This window comes from Emydura macquarii, unplaced genomic scaffold, assembly GCF_026122565.2.
Source record: "Emydura macquarii macquarii isolate MOO-44397 ecotype Brisbane River unplaced genomic scaffold, CSIRO-AGI_Emac_v2 contig_705, whole genome shotgun sequence".
Classification (NCBI taxonomy): domain Eukaryota; kingdom Metazoa; phylum Chordata; order Testudines; family Chelidae; genus Emydura; species Emydura macquarii.
The window spans coordinates 14,678,724-14,704,464 of record NW_027130842.1 but is presented as its reverse complement, the minus strand read 5'-3'; the positions used below and the strand labels follow the sequence as shown (position 1 = coordinate 14,704,464).

General features: G+C 40.3%; 1 protein-coding gene across 1 annotated transcript in view; it reads right to left on the bottom strand.

Moving 5' to 3' along the window:
- The window catches only part of TIAM2 (TIAM Rac1 associated GEF 2), a 131,276-nt gene extending 113,851 nt beyond the window's left edge, over nucleotides 1–17,425 (bottom strand). Inside the window, exons 1-4 of the mRNA XM_067542450.1 lie at nucleotides 16,221–17,425; nucleotides 10,306–10,741; nucleotides 5,039–5,211; nucleotides 4,177–4,401 (exon numbers count right to left, since the gene is read on the bottom strand). Of these exons, the coding sequence (XP_067398551.1) occupies nucleotides 4,177–4,401; nucleotides 5,039–5,211; nucleotides 10,306–10,741; nucleotides 16,221–17,417 (2,031 nt within the window). The 5' untranslated portion in view covers nucleotides 17,418–17,425. The remainder of the gene's footprint in view (nucleotides 1–4,176; nucleotides 4,402–5,038; nucleotides 5,212–10,305; nucleotides 10,742–16,220) is intronic.
- Between the last annotated feature and the right edge of the window lie 8,316 nt (nucleotides 17,426–25,741).

The following is a 25,741-nucleotide window of genomic DNA, read 5'->3' as shown; positions in this document are numbered from 1 at the left end:
GACCTTTGTAGCTGTAGTTTCAACAGACCTTTTGTGGGTTCCCCCAAACAGTGAATCTAATTCTTTTAAAGCCTATGTGCTGCGTCACCATTCTTTGTAAGATGGCTCTGAGTCTGCTTTTACTGAGCTGGGGTACCACATGGCTTTAAAAACATTATATCTACTGATGGAGGCAGTCCCTGATCTAGGAGATGCTTCAGCTGCCAATTTGGCAGCCGAAGTATCAACAAGCCCTGAGGCAGAGTTATTGGTGGTGGTGGTTGTTGGCTTTTTTTTTTTTTTTTTTTTTTTTTTGGGGGGGGGGGGGTTGGAGGGGAGGGAACTATCATTTAAGTTTTAAAATTCTTTAGATTGCCAAATGTTAGAAATGTAGTAATTCTTTATCAAACGTTACCAGTGAAACCCACCAAATTTCAAACCATTCAACTCCCAAAACTCCTAAATACCTGAAAGTTTAAAAAATATGTACATACATTTAAATATGCACAGATTCTCGTACTGCAACCCCTTTCCAGGGGCTGGTGAATGGTTTAACAAGAACCACATGGTGCAGGGATGTGCCTATTTCCCACCCCTCAAAACCCTCCTGAACTACTCTTCCTCCAAAGCAGATGCATTCAGTATCTTGCTTTTTAACAGCACAGGTGTGGAGGGAGATAGATGCTGTAACTTTTGGGGGGCTGTAGGTTCTTCTAGTGTGTAGAATTTTCCCATGGATGGTACTAATTCCAGAGATTTTACAAATGCAGGACTGGGCCCTAAATCTAACCACATAGTGTGACATTTTGGCCTCACCAAAGTCAATGACAAAATTCCCATGGACATCACTGGGGCCGAGATTTCACACATGAAGTTTTATGAAGAAGTAACTAAAATCATACTCATAAACTACAGTACTAGCCTATGTTGTTATATATTAGGCCATATTTACACTACCACTTCTGCTGGCAAAGCTTTTTTCATACCCCTAAGCAACATAAGTTTTGCCAGCGTAAGTGGCAGTGTGTACAGCACTATGTCAGCAGGAGAGCTTCTCCCGCCCACATAGAATCTGCTGCTCATTGAGGTGGTTTTACTATGTCGATGGAAGAGCTCTATCCTGTCAACACAGAGCAGCTACACAAGTGATCTTATAGCTGCATAGCTGCAACGATACAGTTGTGCCTCTGTAAGCTCGCTAGTGTAGACATGGCCTTAGACACACAGGAAAATTGTGAGTGAGAGACATAGGGATCTATCCACATAACTCCCATTTATATAGAGAGAAGCCATGTGATCAAATCCCCATGCATGAAACTAAAATATTACTCCATAATCTATAGCCCCACTGTTCATGAAACTGAGTAAAAACAAACTAAACTACACAGAATTAGCTATGCACACTTCCCCCTGGAGAATAATATTATTTCAAAATTATTCATTTTAAAATAATATTTTACGGTCTTTTTAATGCACCCTATGCTGTGACTTCTGAATTAGGGGTTTAGAAAGCTAGATTATCTATTGCCTTCTCTCCCATTTGACATGGCCAACAAACATTTAGCAGTTGCAATAAGAAATCATATAGCAAGCAATGAGATTAAAGACAGAGAAAAGACTCATCATAAATTCATTGTGCGCAAACTATGTGCTGTTTGTGAATGATCCAATTCACTCTTTGCCTCATTCACTTGATTTTGTGAGAAATTCTTAGACAGAAGATTAACGGGAATAAATCTTCTGTAATGCCAGTGATGGATTTTAATTGCAAAAAACAGCCCATTTTTTCAGTGAACCAGACTGCAAAACAATGGAGATAGATATTCAAGCTTTGGACTAATTAATTAGGAGAAATTAATATGCTCTCATTAATGCTAGATACATGAATCACACTAAACTGTTAAAGTCTGTTCCTTTAAATGGATGGCTAAACTAATTAAATAAATATTTATGTGCATTACTTCTATCAGTGTATTGTGAGTTATAAAGTAGTATAGTAGAATAGATTCTCCCCTCTGAAAATCATGGCTTCAGATCTGAGTTTAGGTCACAAGACTAAGGGCGTGATCCAAACCCCACTGAAATCAAAGGAAGTCTTTTTATTCATTTAATGGGCTTTGGATCCTCAGTCTTTACCCAGGAAAAACTGTCACGAGGAACTAGATTCACAAAGGAACTTGGGCATGATGGTGTTGTCATCCCTAACTTTTAGATGCTTAGAAAAAAGAATCTCTGGGATTCACGCAGCCTGAGTTAGGTGCCTCGGCTCCCTATACAGTGAATGGAAAGAGATAGGCTGATAAAAGCCAACACACTAGGAGGCTAAGGCTAGCCTAAGGATATATCTATACTGCACACCGCTGGCAGCGGCATGTAGGATGTGCACAGATACACATTGCAGAGAAAAGCCGGCTGTGTCCACACTGCTGCGTCTCGCTACATGCATCAGTGAAAGGCTCTAGAGGTTGGAGGCACTGGAGAGCAGCCAGAGCCTTTCCCCACCGTTGGAGCCTTTATCCATGGCAGAGAGAGGCTCTGGCAGAGGAACACTACACTGCTAAAAACAGCAGTGTGGATGGAAGCACTGTTGGGCATGTAGAGCACCGTGGAGGGTACATGCCCACAGGGTTCAGACACGTCTTTACTCTCCTAAGATGATGTGCCTCACTGTCTACACTGCTATTTATACCTGTGCTAGGGATGTGGGCAGGGTATGTACTCTACATGCCCTTGCAAGCGTGTGCAGTGTGCCTGTGATAGCCAAAAGGGAGGTGCCCAGCAGGGGACTGGGAGGGTGCTAACCCTCCTCTCTCTCTCAGAGATAGGCCCCTGAAACTGAGCTGCAGGAGGCACCTCCTTCTGCTTGGGATTCCCAGCTCCAAACCCTCTCTTGGTATTAGGTGCCTATACTGTTCTAGCAGAAGCTAAGGATGGTGGTGGTAAATTTTGGATAAATAATGAAAGAATCATTGGAAGAATCCAAAGAGAGAACAAGTATGAGTATGACTCCATAGCCTGGTGGTTAGAGCATTCTAACCCAGCATCCAAACTCAGCATCCACTCCCCCTGTTCAAATTACTTTTTAAAAATTAATTATTTATCGACAGTGGAACCACTTCAATAGGCGAGATGGAAGGAGCCCCACACCAGAATATCCCATAGCCAAGTGGTGAGAGCATCCTCCTGAGAGATGGGAGATCCAGTTCAAATCCCTGCTTTCCCCTCAGGTGGGATGGAGGGACCTTGAACCAGAGGTCTCTCACACCTCAAGTGAGAAACCTAGCCACTAGGCTAAAAGTAATGAGAAAGATTCTCCTGCCCTGCCCTCAATCTTTTGTGTAAGCATGGCAACAGGCACCGGACTGGGTAGGCAGGTCTGAACACACTTACTGGATCAGGACTCACAGGCAAGTTAGGCAGAGAAACACCTCTCTTTCCCTGGTTTGCCCCTGTTCTGGGGCTTGGGTATCCAGATGCCTGGCGTGGGGCTGCAGTGCATATGCCGAGAGGCAGAAGCAGAGGCACTTTGGGAACTTTTACTGCAAACATTAGTGTTAGGCACCAAGCAAATGTAGGTGCCTACAGAGTGTGAGGGCAGCTGAGCGGAGGGGCTTTGTGAATTCCAGTAGGGCCTGATTCTGGGATTTAGACTCCTAAAGTGACAGTTAGGTACCCAAGTCCTTTTGTGGAGAAGTCTTGCCTGAGTAAAGAGACTGGAGGATTTTGCCCTAAAACATTAAGAATTCAGATTTCATAACTGTCTACTGGTTTTGTTCCATATGTTAATGATGACTCATTCTTAATTCTTATATGAGCAGCTAATAAACTGTAAGCAACAAGAGCAGAAGACAGGACTGTCACGCTGATAATTCACCCAACAAAAGAATAAAATAGATCTTGTTTGACTTTTGCAGTATGTTACAGAAATATCCATTTCTATATGAGGAAACTTGATTAGTACTCCTTATAGGCAAAGTTGTGGTAGTTAGCTTCTATAACCATTGGCTAAGTCTTTTGTATGGCATTGTACAAGGTGACAGTGATTTCCCTGTTTTGCAGTGTGACTCCATAGGGACACTTGTTCTCAAGCCTAGGAAACTAACAAAATCTGAGCCCAGAGCAGGTGAGTCTTTGTAGTCATAAATACGCCTGCATAACAAAACTCAGTAGCAGAAATTAATACATCATTTGTAGTACCTGATTCTCTATGGCCTTCCTGTTTTTTGGATCACTGACAATTGAGAGCTGTAACTCTGCCATCTTTTTCATCTTGCTATCCATGTCAATCTTCTGGATAAGGCTCTTGGTCTGGGTTTTCAAAAGCCTGACAGTGTCCTCTTTCCCAAGCTTCTTCGCAAAGAGGGAAGCACAAGCCGAGTGTATTGCTGTAATCCAGTTTTCCAGGTCTGTCTGGCTTGTTGCCTACATAACCGATCAAGAAAGCAACATTATAATCAAAGAGAAAAATAGCACTTGGGTGTTTGTCAGGTGCATTGTTTTCTAAGAGCTTTACACTTAAAACTATGCATGTGTGTGGAGTTAAGTTAAGTAGGTTGCTGCTAGTCATTTCTCCACTGTCTCATAGGGTACATCTACACTGTAATAAGAAACCCGAGGCATGACTATAAAACCTGCGGGACTATAAAATGTCAGTGTAGACATTCGGGCTCTGTAGCTCACGGAGTAGCTGACTGTCCTGTTCCTTCCTTGAAGGGCTTACTATCAAAACAGATGAGACAGACACAGGGGTGGGAGAAGGAATAGAACACTCGGGCATTGTGAACAAAGTGATTGCAGCAAACAGCATGTTAGTGCCACGATTTCTGGGAGTGGGAGGGAGGGTTGAGTTACGCGGAGATTGGCTAAATGGAAAGAAAAGGGAAGGGAAAGGGAGTGAGGGGGACAAGGCCATGGAGAAGGGGGTAAGAGGGGTAGGTGTGAAGTGAAACTGTAAAAAAGTGGGAGGGAAGGGGAGGATTGGAGCAAACAGCCAATCAGCACAGGGCATATTACCAATTATATTATACATAAAAAACACACATAGAAATATTATCATTACCTGAAACAGATAGACATCTCCAAAAGAATTGCTGAGGCAAAACACGTTTTCCTTTTTGGGATGTTCAGGGACGGACTGCACTATGCTGTCTTCTGCAAACAGGGCATATCTGGGTGAATTGCTCTGTTCCGTGGAATTCCTCCCGTAAGTCTCATAAAACAGCAGAGTACAACCTTGGGGGGAAAAGAGAAACAAAGTGAGCTCTCAAAGCTCTCTTACACTACATGCTGTATGAATAAAGAATTAAGATGCAAGACACACTTTAATCACAGTGCATATCACTGCTGTTCACCACTGGAGTTTGAAAGAGAGATTACTAAACGAGGAGAAAGGCAAATATTAATGACTTGGTCAATAAGAAAGGAAAACTGATAACTAATAAACATGAAAAATGTTTTCTGAAAGACACAATCTTGGGCTGAAAAAATAATGACAGCTTAGTAAACTTAGAATGCCAGAATGCTAGAGCACATAGAAAGGCTGTTCAGCTGAAGAAGCTGTTGTGTTTACTTAATAATTTGTGGAGCCAGTTCTCTCTCACCCAGTCACCTGGGAAACCTTTATATTTGCTAAAGGGGATTAGCAGATGCTCTGAATTTTTTATCTTCAAATACTGTACAAAATGATTAAGCATCTCTGGAGATTAACTTTGATTCCCTGGTTTCTATCTGCAAGTTCTGCAGTAAGACACTGATCACTATCCAAATAACTTGGATGTTTTAAAGGATTTCCCTGTCTTTGACTGCATTCTCAGTTTCTCAGATGGAATGACATGCCAGATAGCAGATTGCTAAATCTGCATCCTGGAACTAAAACTCAGTAACTAAGATGACAAATCATATGTATAACAAAGAGAAGGTTCAGGGGTGACCTGATCACAGTCTGTAAGTACTTACATTGTGAAGAGAAATTTGATAATAGAGAGGTCTTCAGTCTAGCAGACAAAAGGTATAATAAGATCCAATGGCTGGAAGTTGAAGCTAGATAAATTCAGACTATAAATAAGGTGCACATTTTTAACAGTCAGGGTAATTAAACATGGGAACTATTTTCCAAGAATTATGGTGGATTATCCATCACTGGCAATTTTAAATCAAACTTCGATGTTTGTTCATAAAGATATGCTCTAATTTAAACAAGAATTAATTTAGGGAAGTCTATGGCCTGTGTTATACAGGAGGTGAGAACAGATTATCACAATGGTCCCTTCTGGCTTTTTAATCTATGAATACATATCTGTCCTGAACTATAGAAATGAACAGTGAAGGGTTTCAAACTGATCCAAACAAGGATTAACATTCTATCTTTTCCCACTGTTTTTAAATTAAGAGGCACTGCAATGCAGTTTAGGGCCAAAATTTAGATTTTGCTATAAAGAGGTGATTTTGAGAATTGTGGTGTGTGTGTGCATGTGCGTGCACATGCGAATGCATATGGTGTGTGTGATGAGGATGTCATACAACCTAATACAAATAGAAATGTTTTGGTTTTACACATTTTTTTTAAAAAGGAATTGAAAATAGATGTCCTCTGTCACTTTTAATGTTCGCCTGACCAGTGTCGGAAATCCAAAACCACAGTGTTCTAGTTCATGAGAATTGGAGGTGCAACCTAGGTCACTAAGTTCAGATGTAAAACCAGATCCAGATCCAAACTTCCTCAAAGTTCAGGGTTGTTTGGATTCTGCTCTCCAATTTAGCCCATTATAGCAATTGTGCATGCTGGCACTTAAGGATTTATGGGGTTTGGAGCCAATCTTCTGGTTGTGACCCATTTCTATTGAGAATTAAGAGAAACGAAAGTGAATCTGACCAGTCTCATTTCATTCTCTAGCGTGAATTAAATGTAAACGGTAAATTCAGAAATTAGCACCCAGATGGCCTGACTGCTGGGCAGATACTCAGAGTAAAAAATCCTCTGCCTAATGTACCCCACTGAGGGCACTCTGGTCCAACAGTTGGACACAGACATTTATGTGCCCTTCCCTACCTACCCACACACATCCAGGATGTCTGTTTGCCCAGTGTAGCTGCAGCTTTGTCCCAAGCCTGCCTATGCTCTGGTTCCCCATACAGTAGAGCCACACTGAGGGCTCTGTGCAGATGCAGTGACATGGGCATGATTTGCTCTGAACAGCATGGTAAATAATAGGCCTGGCACCTAGCGTAGTCGCTTATAGCTCTTCAGAGTGGGCAAAGCAGTACCAAATCCAAATTCCCCACTTACATACATCAGCGGCAGCATTTTACAGTCACCAGGCACACACACACTTTGCATAGATATAAATGACCACACAAAATGCAAGGCAGGGGAGAACTGGGCCAGAGACGTTTAGAATTCAAGCCTAATGTTAATGGATTAGTGCTTTGTTCTCATATATATTTCCCAGTTTTCCTCCGTTAGAGAGCACTGTACCATCTCACAGTATTTTTGATTTATCTGGATTTACTGTTCGTTTATAAAAAGTACAAATTAAATTCTTTTAAAATTCTTTTTAACACACCCCTAAGATGTTAGAAGACAATAAGGATATTTTAATACATATTTTTATCCTGATAGTTTTCCTTTAACATTAGTTTTTCAGAGGAGCAGGGCATGTTTTAAGAGTTGAGCCAAGTAACAGCAGAGCTGTGATCATTATAAATACACAGGTCCACACATTCTCTCTATTCCTGATGCCTCACTAGAACGGATTATGGTCTAAGTGTTTTGATCAATGCTTGTACTGAGAGGGAATTGGTGGGAAAGCCATTTCCCTTGTTTAAATAAATTAATTAGAAGGACAGATGGAAAGGACAGTTCCCCTTGTTAAAGGTTTACTATACAAGCTCAAGTCTTGACAGCACAACAAGTATACTGGAGGCTTGAGGACACTGATAAACCCAAGTCTGGCAGGTAACCAGAAAGTTATAAGCCTTCTGCATATTTATTACTAAACAGAATGCAGAGAAACATGCTGTTCTCCATTCACATACGTGTCTATTTTTAAAAAGCATTACAAATATCTTGGATATTTAAATTTCAAGAACAAATTAACCCAAGATTTGATCAAAATCTACACAAGGAGTTCTGAGGCAAGTTTCTTAATCTTGATATAGTAATGCTAAAGACAGACAGACAGAAAGAAAGAAAGGTCTTGAAATCCACACAGACAAGTTTATTTTGGTAACAGAAATCTTTACAAGACAAGTAAGGTGTGTGATCAAGGTAATGAAGGAATGTATATTTATGAACAACTAACAAAGACAAAAAGATCCAGCACCAGGAAGGTAACTGTAACACTAAGCTGATGTGAAAAGCATTCAAAATACACTTGTTTTGTGTGAGTCCTAGTACTGTAACATATTTATTGTAAGGTGTCTTGTGGATGCTTTAAGAAATCTCACAAAAAACAGATTAAACTCATATTTGCACTTAAGAGCCTAAACAAAGGTGAGGAAAGGGCGGTATTCAGACAGTGCCTTTTCTCTTTACATATACTGTTTGCAGGCATGACTCATTTTACTGCCTCAGTCTAGTGATAAAGAGAGGCGATTTAACCTGTTAATTAAGTCTGACTGCATTTTGGTTGCTTAATGACAGATCTCAGACTTATTGCACAGAATTACTGTATTTTTTTCTTTCCTGCTAGTTTACCGTGTATTAGTCGACATTTTGGATATTGCCACTACTTACAGCACAGCATTTTCTCTTCTTCAGGTCTAGACCCAGGAATGAGTCAGGTAATAACTTAGAGGAGTAAAACCTGTGGGAAGGTTATTATTTTCTCTCCCCCAATCTCAAATATGCTAGGAAACTATTTACTTTGACTATTTCCTTACTTATTAATTTAGCATTATATTTACTAAAAGGCAATTCCATAAAATTTAAGGAAATCACCTGTTAAGTTCCTCTTCCTCCCCACAAAAAATTATATGTTGCTTTTCCTCCACATATTCATTGACACCCATCCGCAGACAGAAACACGCCTACCTCCTCCATTACACTCTGTGGCAAATGTGTAACCTTAGCTCCGACACAACTGTCACCCACCAGCCCACAAACAGCTTTTTGTTCCTCCCCAACAGAATGGCTCCACGCTCTGCTGTTTCATGGCAAGAGAAGCAGGGGGAAGAGGAGTGGGGAGGAGTGTAAAGGGCAGAAATGATGTGGGACAGCAGGGGCTGGACAGGAATCGATGGGATGTGAGGTGCCACAGGAGAGAAGACAGCAGTGGACATGGGGCCATGGCTGGATTGAGGACTACCAGGGTGCTGGGGAGAGAGGGAATCCAGTGCCTCTGTGTTGAGACTGAGGTGCTAGAAGGGCTTCCTCCGCCACTACTGCCATAGCCCCCTCAGCACAGAAGGCAGCAGCACTATGCGATGCCCTTTACATGTCAGTGCCTCAGCACGGAGGGTGCAGTTGAACTGAGGGGGGCTGAACTGATGGTGAGGGCAAGATTAATTGCTGGGAAGGGACAGGCAGATGTGGGAGAGTCCTGCATCAGGGGCACAAAATCACCTTACCCAACACATTTGAGAAAGTGGGCAACACTATCTCACACACACACTGAGGATGGACAGGGGAAGTTTAACAAATCAAAAGACAGCCTGAAAAATCACAATTTATATATTTAAAATCAGGACTGTTTGGGCCAGTCTTGTGATTTTTGACCCAGGGTCCCCTGGCAGGAGACTGAAACCTTCATCTTCTCCAGCCCCTGCTAGGCACCTGCCCAAGAATCTCTAGTCTGAGCAGTTCTCCACAGACAGTTCCCTACCCCTTCAAAGATCTCCCATCCTCCTTTTTATTGGTACCAGTTGCCTTCCCTTTATCCTCGATCAGGGCCAAATCCCCACCTACCTTGTCATAGGGGAACTGGGACCATTTCCCTTAAAAAGACTATCACCCTGTGACAGGCCCATGATTCTTTTTAACTGCCAAATTATCACAGGCATACTCTAAATTCACACACCCAATTTCGCATAAATATGTACATCAGAAAGCTGGATAGGTAATTTCCCAATTTCAGTATCAAATGCAGGGCTGCCAACCCAAAGCTGAAAGAAGGCCCACATTTGGGAAAGTACTTAAGCACATGCCTGTTTTGGGTGCTTAGAGTTAGGCATGGATTTCAGTATCTTCCTAAATTAGGTCTTCAGAGGCTGAGTTTCAGTCCAAATCATTACCTAGGTTTTTTAACCAAAAACAAAAAACAAATATAGACTGCCAAACAATGGATAGCACCTGTGTTGGCAGGTTAAAAGAGTTTAACAATGATTTACCTTTGAGTGTTATCCAATATTGCTTCCACTTTCTCCGTGCAACCAGCTCAAGCTTTTTCTCCTTCTGTAGAGTTACCAGAGGCTTGAAAAAGAGCCACCCTGCTTTGCGCACAACTCCTTGTTCTTTCTCATACAGTAAATCCAGTTGCTCTAAGGAACTGAGTGATTCACTGCTGGAGTCTTCGGTTTCTGTTGATGTGTCCGTATTCTCAACATTAGTCCTGCTCATGTCCAGCTCCCGCATGAAATTTTCATAAATGTTCTGCCTCAGTGCATCACTGCTGATTGCATTAGTGGATTCGCTTCTCTGGGACAAAATGTGGCCAGAGCCAGGTGACCACAGTAAACTAGACAGCTGTGAAGGTGCCAGAGAGTCCGTAGTGAGATTATCAATTCTGTTGTCGAAGTATTCACTCAGATCTTTGGGTTTTGGCTCCTGTAAATAATGAAATTGCAAGTAATCTACGGTGAAGAGGCATGTCTTGTTTGTGTCATGTTTCTTCACTGTTAACTCCATCAAAGTGTGCCGGTTTTCACTATGAGGATACATTAACAATCTTTGCTACTCTCTCATGGATTGTTCATGTAATTTATATGCCTGAGACCCATCTAATACAGATAATTGCCAAACCAGCAGTGTTTGCTGACCAACAGGCCTCGAAGAAATCTCCAAACTCATTGATAATTGCTGTAACCTTTATTTCCAACAGCCTGGTGAGCACTGTGAATGGAACCACATACCCCTGACAACTGCGAATTAGCCATGGTCTACACTTACCTGGAAATTCGGCGGCAGTTGACGGGAGTTACGCAAGCTACGCAGAGTATCTTGCGTTAACTCCCGTCGACTGCTGTGCTTCTCTTCTGCGCGCCGTCTTCACTGCACTGCGTTGACGGGAACTGTATTCCCGTCGACGCAGCGCTACGCTACTTGAGGGGGTGGTTTACCAGCGTCGACTTCCTGATCGATTGAGCGGGTTTACACTAACCGCTCAATCGATCCAGAAAGATCAATCTGACGGCGGCGACTTTGCAGCCGGCAGTATAGACATATAATTAATCTTGTTTTCCTGAGTATTGTGAAATGGACACTGTCTTTTACACCTCTACCTCCCTATAACAGTAACAATGACAAGACTAGTTTCATTCATAACAGGGGTTTTATATTGGGGTAAAATTAAATTCAGTCTAGGTGGCAAGGTTTCAACATCTGATCATTTAAAAACTTAAGAACTTCAGATTAACAGATGTAAATTAATTACCTTAATGGAACGAGGCTGACTTTGGCTCCTGAGGATCTGACCTTTTTTAATTTCTATTATTATGACGTGTAATTGACCAATGAAGAAAAATGTCAGAGTCTGAAATTTGAAATATTTTTAAACCTGTTAAATTCATGACTATCTGCCAAGAAAAGGTGCTCAGCTTTGTTTCAAAACTAAGAGAAAGAGTGTTGGATGATTTGCATGAACCCAGGTTTGAAAATGCAGTGGTGCCTATTTTTTCTAAAGGTTGTAGACATTGCTATTGCAGATCTGGACCTCATGGCCTGACTCAGCAAGGTGTGGCATGCCTTCAACTCCCATTGACTTCGATGGGCACTCAGGCTTGTTAGTATTTCACAAGGTGGGGCTCTACAAGCTAAATTCCACGGTCAAGGAGAACCATTCCACTGATCTGATGGGAGGACTTATCTCCCACCCAACTGTATTTTACTGACATTCTTAAAAAATACACTGTGCTTAAAGAATAAGCATGAGAGAAACTATAAACTGCCTTCTGTATGGAAAAAAAACCTGACAAATGTTACTTGCAAATACCCAGGGGCTGTACATAGCTCAACCAGAAGCACGACTATTACCCACTAAAATGTTTTTTTTTTTTCAAGTTTACACTGCTTCTATAGTGATATTTATTTGCACTCTGACTTCTACATATGGGTAAAGTAAACAAACACTGATCTCCTGTGAACTAGTCACGCCAGAAGCTTTGAAAGCAACTGCATTTTTTCCCCCACTTCCTAGATGGTGCTCATCAAAAATGTACTGGAAGAAGCTGTGCCTTATTTTGATAGCATGATGACCTGCAACATAAAGCCAAGAGCAACAGTGAGATCCCGTTGCAGATGTCACAAGAAAGGTCACTTTTCAGCAAGAAGGCTGCTGCGAGCAGTAGGCTTAGAAATGCCAAATTTAATGTAAAGATATGTTCCAAGCCAGTACATTTAAGTTTGAACTTGGAAGAGACTCTTCTAACATCTAGATCTTTTAGACTACTGTGCTCAGCAAAACAGGTGCAGCTTTTCTATAAGAGTATATGGTCTTAGCATCTCACTGGTCTTTATCATTTCAGCGAAGCTTACCACTGACTTTTAGTCAGTGCTCTGGGACTAAGCCCTAATCAACAACACAACACACATTGGTCCATTTGGCACATTCCTCAGTATGGGACAGTAAGAAGCCAGCCTGGCTCAGAAGGAGCATTTATTCGGGGATAAATCACTCCATTGAAGTCAACTGAGTTATGCCAGTATAAAATGGCATGAGATCAGAATCAAGTTCAGTGTCTGAAGTTCACTATATGTACTCTATGCAGATGGAGGCAGGAATAATCCTAACCTCTAATGAAAATGAAAGGGAATGAATATCCTAATATGCAGATTTGGGTGAGAGTTGGATTTGTATTATTTGGATAGTTGAAACTATTTGGAGTTAGAAAAAAATGGCAATGGATATAACAGGTTTAAGGTGTGAGCTATAGTGAGCAAGGGAGAGAAGACAGCAACATTCTCACAAGTGCAAGTGGAAATGCGAGAAAAGATTTTTTAAAATATATTATGCATGTGCATGCAAAACGATTGTATCTCATTGATCACACAACTGCTGGCCTGACTCCAGGCACTGACTAGCTGCAATTCTCTCACGAAATGGGAATTTTCCTGTACCCTTTCTTTAATCCAGTGTTGGCATGGCCACATGCTGAAACACTGACATTTGAATACTTCCTGATTGGTTTTGAAGGGCCATCAGCTTCCTACACAAAGGCCAAGTTTCACTTTATTATATATATTATTATTAGGTTTGCAAATCACTAATAGAGCCTTGTTTGGTTTAGTGCCAGCCATGCAACTAATTGATTACAAACACCATTACAAGTTGGCATACAGGGACTCAATGTGCCCCAAATCAATACCACTTATAGAACTTTTGTCTCTCCAGGAATCCATCTACCCTACAACTGTAACCATGTGACATCAGAGCTGTCCCTGATCCAGTTACAATGTGCTTAAAATTGGTAAAGTGGAAAGGACCCAGCCAAGCCCACCAACTGAGCTACACCCATGGACAAGTTGCTACACGTTTTAGCCTGTGGTTGCTGGAATCCTTGTCTCAAAGACAGTGGCTCTCTGTTACTCAAGACCTACATTTTCAAAGCAAGATACCGTAATCAGGGTTGGGGTTGCTTTTCTCTCACCAGCATCAGAGCCTGGTTTGATACAGTCTCACCAGCAACATTTCCCGGCTGTTGGGGAAGTCAGGCCATGTCTACACTAGAGACCTTACAGCAGCACAGCTGTACCGCTGCAGCCACACCACTGTAAGGTCTCCTATGTAGCCGCTCTATGTCAATGGAAGAGAGCTCTCCCACTAACTTAATTAACACCGTCTCCCCCATCAAGTAGTGGTAGCTTTGTCAACAGGAGAGAGTCTTCCACCAACATAGCGCTGTCCACATGGTCAGTTTTATCAGTGAAACTTATGTTGATTAGGGGTGTGTTTTTTCACACTCCTAGCCGATAAAAAGGTTTTACAGACAAAAGTGCTAGCGTAGACAAAGCCTCATTGAGTCTCTGTACTATGTATATATGGCTGGTGCAAAATAGTCACTAATTCCTTATCACATACCATTCTGAAAATGTTGTAATTAACCAATGAATGACAAAAGGGCTATATTGCAGAGACCATATTTAGAGCCTGATATGGACTTTTACAAAATCTAAATATTCAGTGCAGTTTATATCAGTGAAGAAACCTGGGGTAAAAAGCTAAAGCACTTTTTATTGATTTAGTTTTTTCCTGTTTTCTAATTGACAGCTGAGTGCAAACGTAAAGTTTGAAGAAACTTAAAGGCTCCAGAATAACAACTCACAAAAAGTCTGAAGTACAGTAGAACCTCAGAATTACAAAAATCTCAGGAATGGAGGCTGTTCATAACTCTGAAACATGCATAACTCTGAAAAAAACGTTATGGTTATTCTTTCAGAAGTTTACAACTGAACACTGACTTAATACAGTTTTAAAACTTTATTATTCAGAAGAAACATGCTGCTTTTAACTGTCTTACTTTAAGTGAAGCAAGCACAAAAACAGTTTCCTTACCATGTCAAATCTTTTTTTAACTTTCCTTTATTTTTAGTAGTTCACATTTAACATGGTACTGTACTGTATTTGCTTTTTTTTTTTTTTTTTCGTCTCTGCTGCTGCCTGATTGTGTACTTCCAGTTCCAACTGAGGTGTGTGTTTGACTGGTCAGTTCATAACTCTGGTGTTTGTAATTCTGAGGTTCTGCTGTAAGGTAATGAACCAATTTAGCAGCCTTCAATTTCCCAGAGCCAAATTCTGTGGCCCTCAGTTTGAATTTATACAGGCGAACCTCAAATTAACCTAATTTCTTGGCGCAGACTGGCCCTTAAAATTTGATGCTGTGCCTTGAAGTCAGTGTGGCTCACACTGGTTGTGGTGTGGTCTATATGGAGTGAGGAGGAGCTCCAGGAAGATTATATGTCAAGAGAGCACAGTGCCTGCCAAATGTCCCCAGCACACTAGGAAAGCACAGTTGTTGCATCAATCCCTTAGTCTAGGAGCAGTGCGTGATCTCCTACTCAGCTAGATAGTCTGCTGGACGGTACAAAGAGTTACAGGTACATTGCTCTGCCTCCTCCTTGTTCACCTTTGTGGTGGCTCACACCCCCACAGTGCTAGAAGGGAGCAGTACCTGAACTCAGAAGAGCACAGAGAGCGCAGCCCTTTCATGAGAGGCGCTATGGGAGTGAGGGAAGTTTCTGCACTCCCCACTTGTGCATTTGTACCAGGCCAGGCACAGTCTGGCTCTTACAAAGCTGATTCTGGGACCTAGAGCAGGAGACGGGAATTTCAGTCTTGATCATGGGTATCCTCAGTTTCCACTGATGGGATTAGCTTTACATTGTGATAAAGAGCCCACCCACTAGCTAACCAGATGGCACTTCAGCTTTTCTACCCAGAGAATTATGGCTCATACACAGGAAGAAGGCAGCTAGATAATAACATTTCCATAAAACTACAGGTTTAACCAGAAGCCCCCCTGTCTACAGTTGAATTTGGAGATATGACTCGGTTGTCCTTTCCTAATCTGAGAGGGATGATAGTTAACACTAGTGATGGAAGGGAAACATTTACAAAGGTATTTATAACACACACTTTCCTGTGTTTAAGGATTTGTTTTACTGCACTTTTCATATTATTTTTATAGGTATTTTCAGATCTACCAATCACATTTTGATCAACAGGACCAGATCTCTCTTTGCTTTAACACTGAAATTATTTTAAAAGCTCCAGTTCATCTCATGAAAAATCCAGTGACTAGAAAATCTATTCACTGATGTATTTGCTTTCATAAATGACAATTAGAGATGGCTGGAAAAACAGAAGAAAGGGGAATTTTTTTTTCTTTAAATCCCTTTTTTGTTGAAATTTTGGAATTTTCCAACTGACTCTAGTATCATTTTTGTCCAAATTTCATAAATTACGAAGGGGACATCAATGATTGATTAGTCTTTTGGGAAAAAAACAAATAAAGCATAGGCGTTACACTAATGGAAGGTGTCAACAAATCAGCTTTCAGCACTAGACTCTGGGATGAGTTTTTTTACATACCTGCAGCTTTCTTTTCTTCCTTGAGAGGCTTCCTGTCCAGTCACTGATGCGACGCATTCTGTTTTTTAATGTGTCCTTCTTGGAGGCATCATCGCTGAGGGGTTTGGATTTTCTACATGGGAGGGTATAAGAAGAGTACTGGGCGGGGCCTCTGTGTTCTACCCTAGAGGGGACATCAATGTCTGAGGCAAAAGAAACCCGGTTGCTTAAGCTGCCATGAGTACCAATGTATTCATCAGACAGCCGAATAGCTGGGGGTGGGCTGCTTTCTAAATTTGCATTCTTGTATAGATCACGGAGGGAGGAAAGAGATGAGCTTTGGTTGAAGGATTTTTTGCTGTCGTTTGCGGGAAAACTGGCATGAATACTTGTATCTGGAGTGCTCCTGGTCAGGTATGAGCCATCCAGCTCACGGATATCCCCATGGTTGCCCCAGGGAGAGTCATACCATGAAGACTCTGAGCTTAGGGAGCTCCCTTTACTGGATCTAAGTCTTGAGTCAGTGGGAGATAGGTGATGGCTGGAAGTGTAGTCCGTACTGGAGTTCCTCCTCACTTCAAGCCGATCATTAGATTTGGATTCTAATGTAGGTGAGTACCTCAACAACTGGACGGGGCCATTGGATTCCTCTGTAGAGACCTTGCTGTTGCTACTGTTGTGAAACTCAACCCTTAAACAGCCATCCAGCTTCCCCAGTGTTTTAATGAGAACTTTTGGGCTCCTCCTGTCCTCTGACGGTGGGGTTGATGCTAGGCTCTCATTCTTTCCATAGCAATTTAAAATGTCTCCATTGCATTCCCTGGAGGCAACATGATTACTGGCAGCTTCAAGGCCAATATAGTGGAAACCATTCTCAGGCAAAAATGCCGCATTGCTTCCTTGGCAGTAGTTCCCTGAGGCATTTGTCCTGTGTTTGGCATGGATACTGCTTTTAGGGGCCTTCGCCACTGCGTCACTGAGTCTCGGTGAATAAGGCTGGTGACTCTTGAAGTGGGAGAGGCAGCTTCTGGCTAGTGATTTGGATTTGTAGCTAGTGCCACTGCTGCTGTGTCCCCATCCATGCAAGGAGCAAGACTTCTCATCATTAGCATGAATGCTGCGAATTTTCAGAGAACAAGGCTTCTGCTTGGCACCAGATGCAGCATTTGTATGATTTTTTGATCCATGAAGACTATACTGGCTTTCTGAATTCCCCATTTTCCACTAAATTAAGAAAAGTTTCATTAGTATCAAGGGCCAACAGATGTAGAGCTAAGATTAATTGGGCACAGTTACACTCTAAACAGGAAACAACATTTTTCATTGTATGAAACAACTTTGTCAAAGCTCATTATTTGTGTGGATTGTTACCCTGCTATAAAGCTACTAAATGCTGGTGTCTAACCCCACTGAAACCATCTCAACACCTTCCTCCTCCCACATCCCTGCCAACATCTTCTTCTTCTAACTTGGAAAACGTTTGACTCCCAAGAACAATTGTATAATGAAAGGGAAACAAGAGGATAATCACTACTTAGATGTACAGTGAACTGTACTTTCAGAAAACCCCTTCTGCCGGGAGACATGCACTCTGCAGTTTCAGCTTGTCTAGTTTCCGTGCAACAAAATGTTCCTTCAATACATTGTTCAGTAACCCCTATTCAAGTTTAAAAAGAGCCGATCTGGGGGAAAAGGGACTTGGTTTTTTTTATCCTTCATTTCAATACAAAGCTGCACCATGTTTGTTCAGCACACAGAAGTTTGGAAGTTCACTTAGTGAAAAGCACTTCAGCAATCCTTGCTCACATAAAGCAGTCTTTACAAAAGTAGTTCAATTGCTAGTGTGAGAAGGTTTTACTATCTGCCCACATGTAAGTGCACTTGAAAATAAAAAGCCCAAGTCTGCTGCACTTACTTGGGTTCAAACTCCATTGGCTGCAATGTACATGCAAATGACAGTAAAGAATGTTTTTAAAAGATACAAAATAAGTCATTCTAAACTGTATTTTCAGTGTTGATGTAGTAACTGGTGCTTTTCCTCATGCTAATTTTCAGACTGTTGGACTGGGCAAAGCTTTTGCAGCCTCCTTACAAGGGTCTCAGAATTAACCCATTGTGGAAATAGATCAACCTTTTTTTTTTTTTTTTTTAAACATTTACATTTCTTTTAAAATCCTGCCTACTCTGCCCCATTCATTTTTCATTAAGATTTTTGGTATAGAGTTAGTATGAAATAGAAACAGGAATACCTTTAGAATCACCGTTAAATGTGGGTGAAATTAGCAATCAGCATATTTTGCATTGTCTTTATAGCTAGTCGCCATGCTTTCCAAACACGGGATGGCGTTCCATGCAAACTTTCTGGAAAATACAAACAAGGGAAAAAAAACCTCAGTCAAATATGTATACATATCCTTTACCTCTGCTATCAGATAAATCAACATAAAAATAAGACAGAATACAGAAATGGAGAAAAGAAAATTGATTAAGAGTCTTTATATTTCAGCTACATATTCTTATACACTCTGTTAGCTGGTGTGAAAATACTGCAAAACCTAATATTTGGGGTAGTTTTTTATTTTCTAATTCTTTCTTACTCCACTCTCAATGATGAATGATCCAGTACTCTGCATTTTGCTTTGGTAACATCAATTAAAATTCACCAGGCGGTGCAAGTATCCATTACAATTTGGACCACGTATACTGACCTGATCGGAGCAATTTTTTTGTGCTCATTTACTCTTGTCATGGCTGAATTCCAACCATGACCCCAGAGGTGAAAGGCTACTGGGTAATTCACTCTGCCAACCAGCCAGGAGACTTTCTCTTAAAGTTTATTCTGATTTTAAATTAATCTGCCAGTAAAACAACAAAAAGGCAGCATCAGACTCTGCACACACCAAAAGATAACAAGACAAAAGCTGCTATTGAGAGGCTGAATACATCAGCTGTTCACATAGCACACAAAGGTTGTAATTCAAAACAACAGGATAGGATCTGAACTTCACAAAACTCAACAGTAGGATACTGACTGAAAATGCTCACTAGAAGAAATGCATCACTGGAGAGTAAGTTTTGGGAAAAATGTATTAGAACAGCAGCTTAATGGATATGCTGTTAACCAAAATTCATCGCCCTCCCACAAATAAACTTGGTGGACAGTTTACAAGTAATCAGTGAAGAGTCCAAAAGACTATGACATTTTCAAAGGAAAGTCTATCCCAACTGCACAAAAACAAAAAATATATTGAAAGATTTAGCTTCTTTAAAAAAAAAATGTGGATGATTGTATGTCTCTCTGTAACATATTAAGAACCACACAGGTAACTAAAGGAACTAATCAGCAAGCTATGTATTTGGCTAACCTTTAGGTTACATAAGTTAAAGGTTACAAACTAGCATTAGAAACCATACTGCCCTAGATAAAGATCAGCAAACAAATGTCTTAGAGAGTATATACTTTTTTGACTTTGCTCTGCAGTGACTACACACCTCAGTACACAAAGCCATGGGCATTTTCACCAAGCCATTTGTTAAAGACTTTCACTAAATGTAGGGACTTGAACACATCTTTATTTGATACATTTTTAATAATAAGGAATTATTTAGATATTTATGCATCCCCTTATCTTGTATGACCAACTGCCTATGCCTAGAAAAGTATCAATTACATAAAGCAACTTTAATAATGGATTTAACAACAGAAGGAGGAAAAACCCCTAAGTTCAAGATGAGGAAGAAACCAACTTAAATAGAAAAAAAATACATAAACTTGGTCAGGTTCCCAGTTACTCAGTCAATGCAAATCTTCAGTAAACCTGCATTCATCATTCCAATAGGAGCAGATTACAAATTAGGGAGTTTATATTCAGAACCTACATACAAGAGCGTAAACTGCATTTGCTCGGAGACTGTGAGGGGCTTATTTCTATTCATAAGGGGACACTGAACCCAATTTATCTAAAGAAGCAGGCAAAGCGACCATCTGGTCTCCATAAGTGTGCACTGGACGGGTAATCCTTTTAACAGAGTAGGTAGTGAGCAAGCTGCTGTTAAGGACCTCAAAAGATAGACATCAATTCTTTAAGGCTTGAGCCACTGGTACAACTTCCATTGTACATATCTGATACCATGCATATATTATATAATGGGTAAAGGAATACATTTATCTAAGGTACAATGTCTGTAAAATAGGGTCTCAGTCAGTCTAGGAGACTGGTTAAAAGTACAGCAAAACAGCCACAGAAATAGTGACAAAGGATTTTTCTCAGCGCTTCGGGATTTTAGAAGGCCACGACATTCTAAACATTCAAACCAGTGTAATAATAAATCATGACGTCTGCAAGACTACCCGGCAATCACCACCCTCAAAATTAGCCGGAGTCATTGTTACTTTCCTCACATTTGTATAGAGATTTTCCTTCAACAACCTACAATATGGGTGAGTTTGGGGAATCAGTCTGGTGTCAAATCCAGGATGACTCTGGTGCATGGGAAACAGGACAAGTTCCAGTTTCTTTGATTCTGAGATGGCACATATTTTAAATCTCCTTAATTGTGGAAGAGATGGAAATTGAAACATAAAGGACTGACCTCAGCTACATCTAAAGAATTAAAAAAAAATGTCACTGCATCTTTTTATCCCAGATTAAGAGATGAATTCTCCCATCAATTTGGAGGGATGGCTGTATGGATACCTCACATAAATAAAATCAGCTTCTATTAATGTGTTCTGTTATTATAACCAGTGTATTCATAAAGTGGCTCACCTCACTTAAGGATGATAAAAAAAAAAAATGCATTTGCTTCCAATCGTACAGGCATTCCAATGAAAAGGAGTTTTTAGCCTAGGTGCTCCATGACACATTTAAAAAAATGCAAGTATAGAAAAAGACTGCTCCAGGAACTCCCTCACACCCAATAATTAACATCAGTCAGAATCCAACAGCTAAAAACATTTACCCATGATTATGATCTTCCTTAGAAAGTCCTCCCAGTCTCTCTCAGCTCAAGAACACAAACATGCATTGTAGCATGCTCTGAAAGATAGACCAATTAGGTCTATTTCAGACTGGGGGGTTGGGAGGGGGAGTGAAATCCTGAACTGAGGATCCCTCCGGGACAATGGCCTGCCAGCTGCACCCCTTCTCTTAAACCAATGGGGATACATCATAAGCACCTTCACTGACTGCCATTATTGCAGGACAGTGATTTGACAGCCTTATCAAATGATAGAAAAATGTCCTTGGGAATAAAAGGTACAAATGTATAGCCGCATATTTCAGCTTTACAGGAACTTTCCACGTTGATTATTAATCTCCAAGAATAGAAGTTTATAAAGGGGTAAACTCATTAGCATCCCATACTGTATGCAAAAGCAAAGACAAATTTTGTGTTTTCAAAATGTATAAGTGAAATAATAATATTTTGGTATTAAATTTGCTTATAAGAAATAACAATCCAAGAGAGCAGGAAGTTTTCATATATACACAATAAACTGCTTATTCTGTAGCCATTTGCAGCCAAGGAGCACAAAGATTCCTGTGGTGGTTTCACACATTTTCAGAGCCACACTATGTTGATTTCAGCACTGCCATCTCTCTTCTTACAATACAATGATACTGCCTAGGTTGAGACTTCCCTAAAATTAAAATGCAGGATGCTTCTCTATTCTATATTGTGCAGAACTATACCTGCAGACTCCAGATTGACAGAAAGTGCACAGGAAGATGTAAAAGGACTGAATACCCTTCAACCAAAGGCAGAATTATTCAGTAGCCACAGATCAAGTCTAAAGGGACAAGAGACTGTGGCAGGGTCGTCATGTGGCAATTTTGCAGATTTCTTTGGTAATGGTTGACCTCTTCAACTGTGAGGTTATTAGAGCACTACTAACATACATTCTAAGCAATGGTGAAAAAGGCATCTTCACACAGACATGAATCCATCTATTAAAGCTATTTTTATGCAATATTTAAAATGTCTTCATTCCTCTTGTTGGGTGCTAAGAGTGAAATTCACCCCTGTACAGGGCCAATATGAGGCCTATGCATCATTTAAGTTCCACGTAAGTCCAATTTTGTGATCTTATGTAGGTCTTGCATGCTTCAGAGGCCTGCTGCTGGTCCTTTGGGTGTGAGTGAATCCAACTCTAAAAGAACAAAATATCACCAGAAGGATGTTGAAACAAGCAGAGGGGAGGGATCTGGGTCCAGATAAAACTCCATCGCTATGAAACCATCAGAAATCAGATTTTTAGACTAATACAGCCTCCTTTGCAAACTAGACAAATCAACATAATTGTCACAGTATTGCCAATAACCATCAGAGCCAATGGCTTGAAAGGATGAAGCATTTTGGAGAAATGTACCAAAAATGTACTTACACGTTGGTTATATTGCCATTGCTCAGCTGCCGTGAAAAAGTAAACACATCATTGATCTTCTCCCCCCTTCCATGGCCCATTAGTTCAAAGTCTGAATTTAAGAGACCAAGAGAAAGAGCCTTGTTTAAGACTGACTGTAAAATACTAATGTATGTAAATAGATCATCTGTAAGAAGAAATTCAACAAGAGGTGCATGGGCAATCTAATCACATACACTGCATAAGTAACTGGGCAGTAGTAGCGTTCTAGGAAAAACTAAGTCAACCTATACAGAACAGATTTTCTGGCTTAGGATACATCAGAAAACCCCAAATAAAATTGGGCAGAAGACCAAAGGAAGATGTGGAGAATGTCAGACCAAGGCAAGCAAGATCACCTAGGAAAATGAGCAAGGAAAAGGCCTTGTTTTTCCATTCTCTACTGATGGCACTGAGATGAGAGCAGACATCAGATGACTGCTCTAATGAATCAACAAGGCATCCACTGTAGAGGCCTTTCGTTTAGAACAGTGGCTGCAAAATCTTGGTACCCTATGATTCTCTCTAGTAACAAACAAGTTTATATGCCAGTCCTCCACTGCCAGAACACATCACAGAGACATGATGGGTAAGAGTCCATTATTCTGAATATCATGGCCAGTACAAAAAAAACCCTATCTGATATACTGGTGTAGACAATGAGAAGCAAGAAGATGGAAAAAAAAATAAGTATAGAAGAAAATACACTGAGAGCCTAGGAAATCTCTGTTCAACTAGTACAAATACTGACCTCAGCTCCATTTTGTAGCGTTTATACAAAAGGTAGGAAATTGATCAAAGTGAGCCCACACTGACAGATGAATGTTGATTTCTTTAGATAAGTGCAGTAAAGTGAGTACACTCCCTAACCTTCCTTATGGAAGCACTTACCATACTTGGCATTGACCTCTGGTGGGAGACACTATGGCAAATGCTATTGATCTTTTCTCTTTTGTTTTTTCACTTGTTTGTTCTTTTTGTTTAAGTATTTGTTTATTTCTAAGATAAAATGATCTGACCCTTTGAGAGGAGTGAAGTGTACAATAAATGAGTCCCCAGAACTCACCAAAAGTAGCCTTCTGTCTTAGGCAACATCTACACAACTAGTTAAGAGGGGGTATTTTGAGCTCACATACATATACTCATGCTAACTCTAGGAGAACCAATATGAGTATATTTTGTAGCGTAGCTGTGGTAGCATGGACAAGGGCAATGGCAGCACAGCTTAGCTGCCCTGAATCCAAACCTGCCTAAACCCCATGTGTACTTATTTGGTACAACTAAGCCGGCTGCTCCCCATGCTACCACAGCTACACTACTACTTATGATCTCACTAACCCTCATTGAGCTAGCGCAAGTACGTGTATGCGAGGAGAATCACACCCCGAGCTCATACAGTATAGAAGGACTTAGAAGGACTTTCAGCTGTAGAATGTGACTGTAATATTCACTTTCAGGATAGGGAAGTTGAACTGGAAGAAGAAGAAGAAAAAAGATGTGGCGGTGCCAATGTCTTCACAAACATGGCTGGTCTGCTTGCATGTCAAATAAGGGCACCACAAGAAACTCTAGATTAGTGGTTTTCTGATTATGCAGAATCTCAAAGTATTTCAGAGTAATAAAAAATATCCCTCTCCCATAAGAAATTACCAGTTATTTTCTTTTGCTGCACTTATGTGGTTTGAAATGCTATGGCTTTGACTTGGACCAACTCTTCTCCCCTCTTTCTCTAGTTCAAGACAATTAATTTAAGAAAAGAAAATTCTTCTTTCAACAATTCAGCAATTCCTAATACATTTTCTTTTCAGCTTAAATCTTTTTTATACCCTTTTTTCCATAATGGTCAAAACATCATCAACTTTAGATGGTTTACAGCCTACCGAGTCTAACAAATGACCTGTATTTTTCTCTTAGCTGCTATACAGCTTATGGTTTGTGTAGGGGAAAATGAGTGATTTTCCTTTGTTAGTTCCACAGGAATACAGGATTAGAAGTATCTTGTTTATAAATCATCTTCTTCGTCCACTTTGGTTTGCAGCTTAATGTAAGAGTCACACAGACCGCCAGAAAGTAAGCTAGACTTCACTTTTTCATGCTGTACATGGATCTCTATATGAAATAAACCAAGGATGCGTGTTAATGTTACACTGTAGCTGAATTAAATACTGAGTTTCTTATTGGCAGCAATTTACAGTATTATTGAAAACTATTCATTTTGGTCACATGCTTTCACAAATCAGAAGCAGATTTTTGATTCCTGCAACTCCAATCACATTCCTTTGAAAAAATATACCATAATAATTGTACCATGGTATTCTTGGCAGAATATTTTGCATTTATATACCACTGTGTTCAAACAACGAACTAAAGCAACACACACACACACACACACACACACACACACACAAAAGAAAGATTATTTAGTCTTAAAAATCCCATTTGAAGCCAGAATCCATCTCAAACTTATGTATTTGAATCTTTTTAGAGCAGTGTCTCATTGAGTTAAAAAGAAAATTGTTCCATAGATCACAGATGAAAATAAAAGCAAAATATGACAACAGTTCTTCATAAAAAAGTAATCAGTAATTATCCAATTAATTATTCAGTATCAGCCAGATAAGTCTTTTAAACTGTTAATCATTGTACAGGCACTTCTAATTTTACATATAAATCAAAAAACAACAATCTCTCTTTTTGGTTTTACATATAAAGTCAGTACCAAAAAGTCAGCATCACTTTTCACATGTGTCATGTCAGAACTGAAGATACTATAACCAAGATGTGATTGTTTTCTTTTACTTAAATTAGTCTTCTGAGTCCAAGACCTGTGCAATTTAATTAAGTTATGTTTTACAGTGTTCACGTTAGAGCAGTATGGAAGACTGATTCAAACTTAAAGATCCTTATCTTATTACAAAAGGGACAAGACAATCTAACTCTCTGGAGACATAATTTTCTTCTGCAGAAAAAACGAAGTCCATCATTTGTAACTGTTATTGAAATGATGCACAGTCGCTAGTGTGCACATCCATTTATGTAATAGCCATTAAGCTTGACCCAAAAAAAATAAAAAATCAGGAGTGCCAGTTCAAATTTTGGCTAATGTAGTCGTAGTAGTTAAAGAGCTGATGTGGCCTCT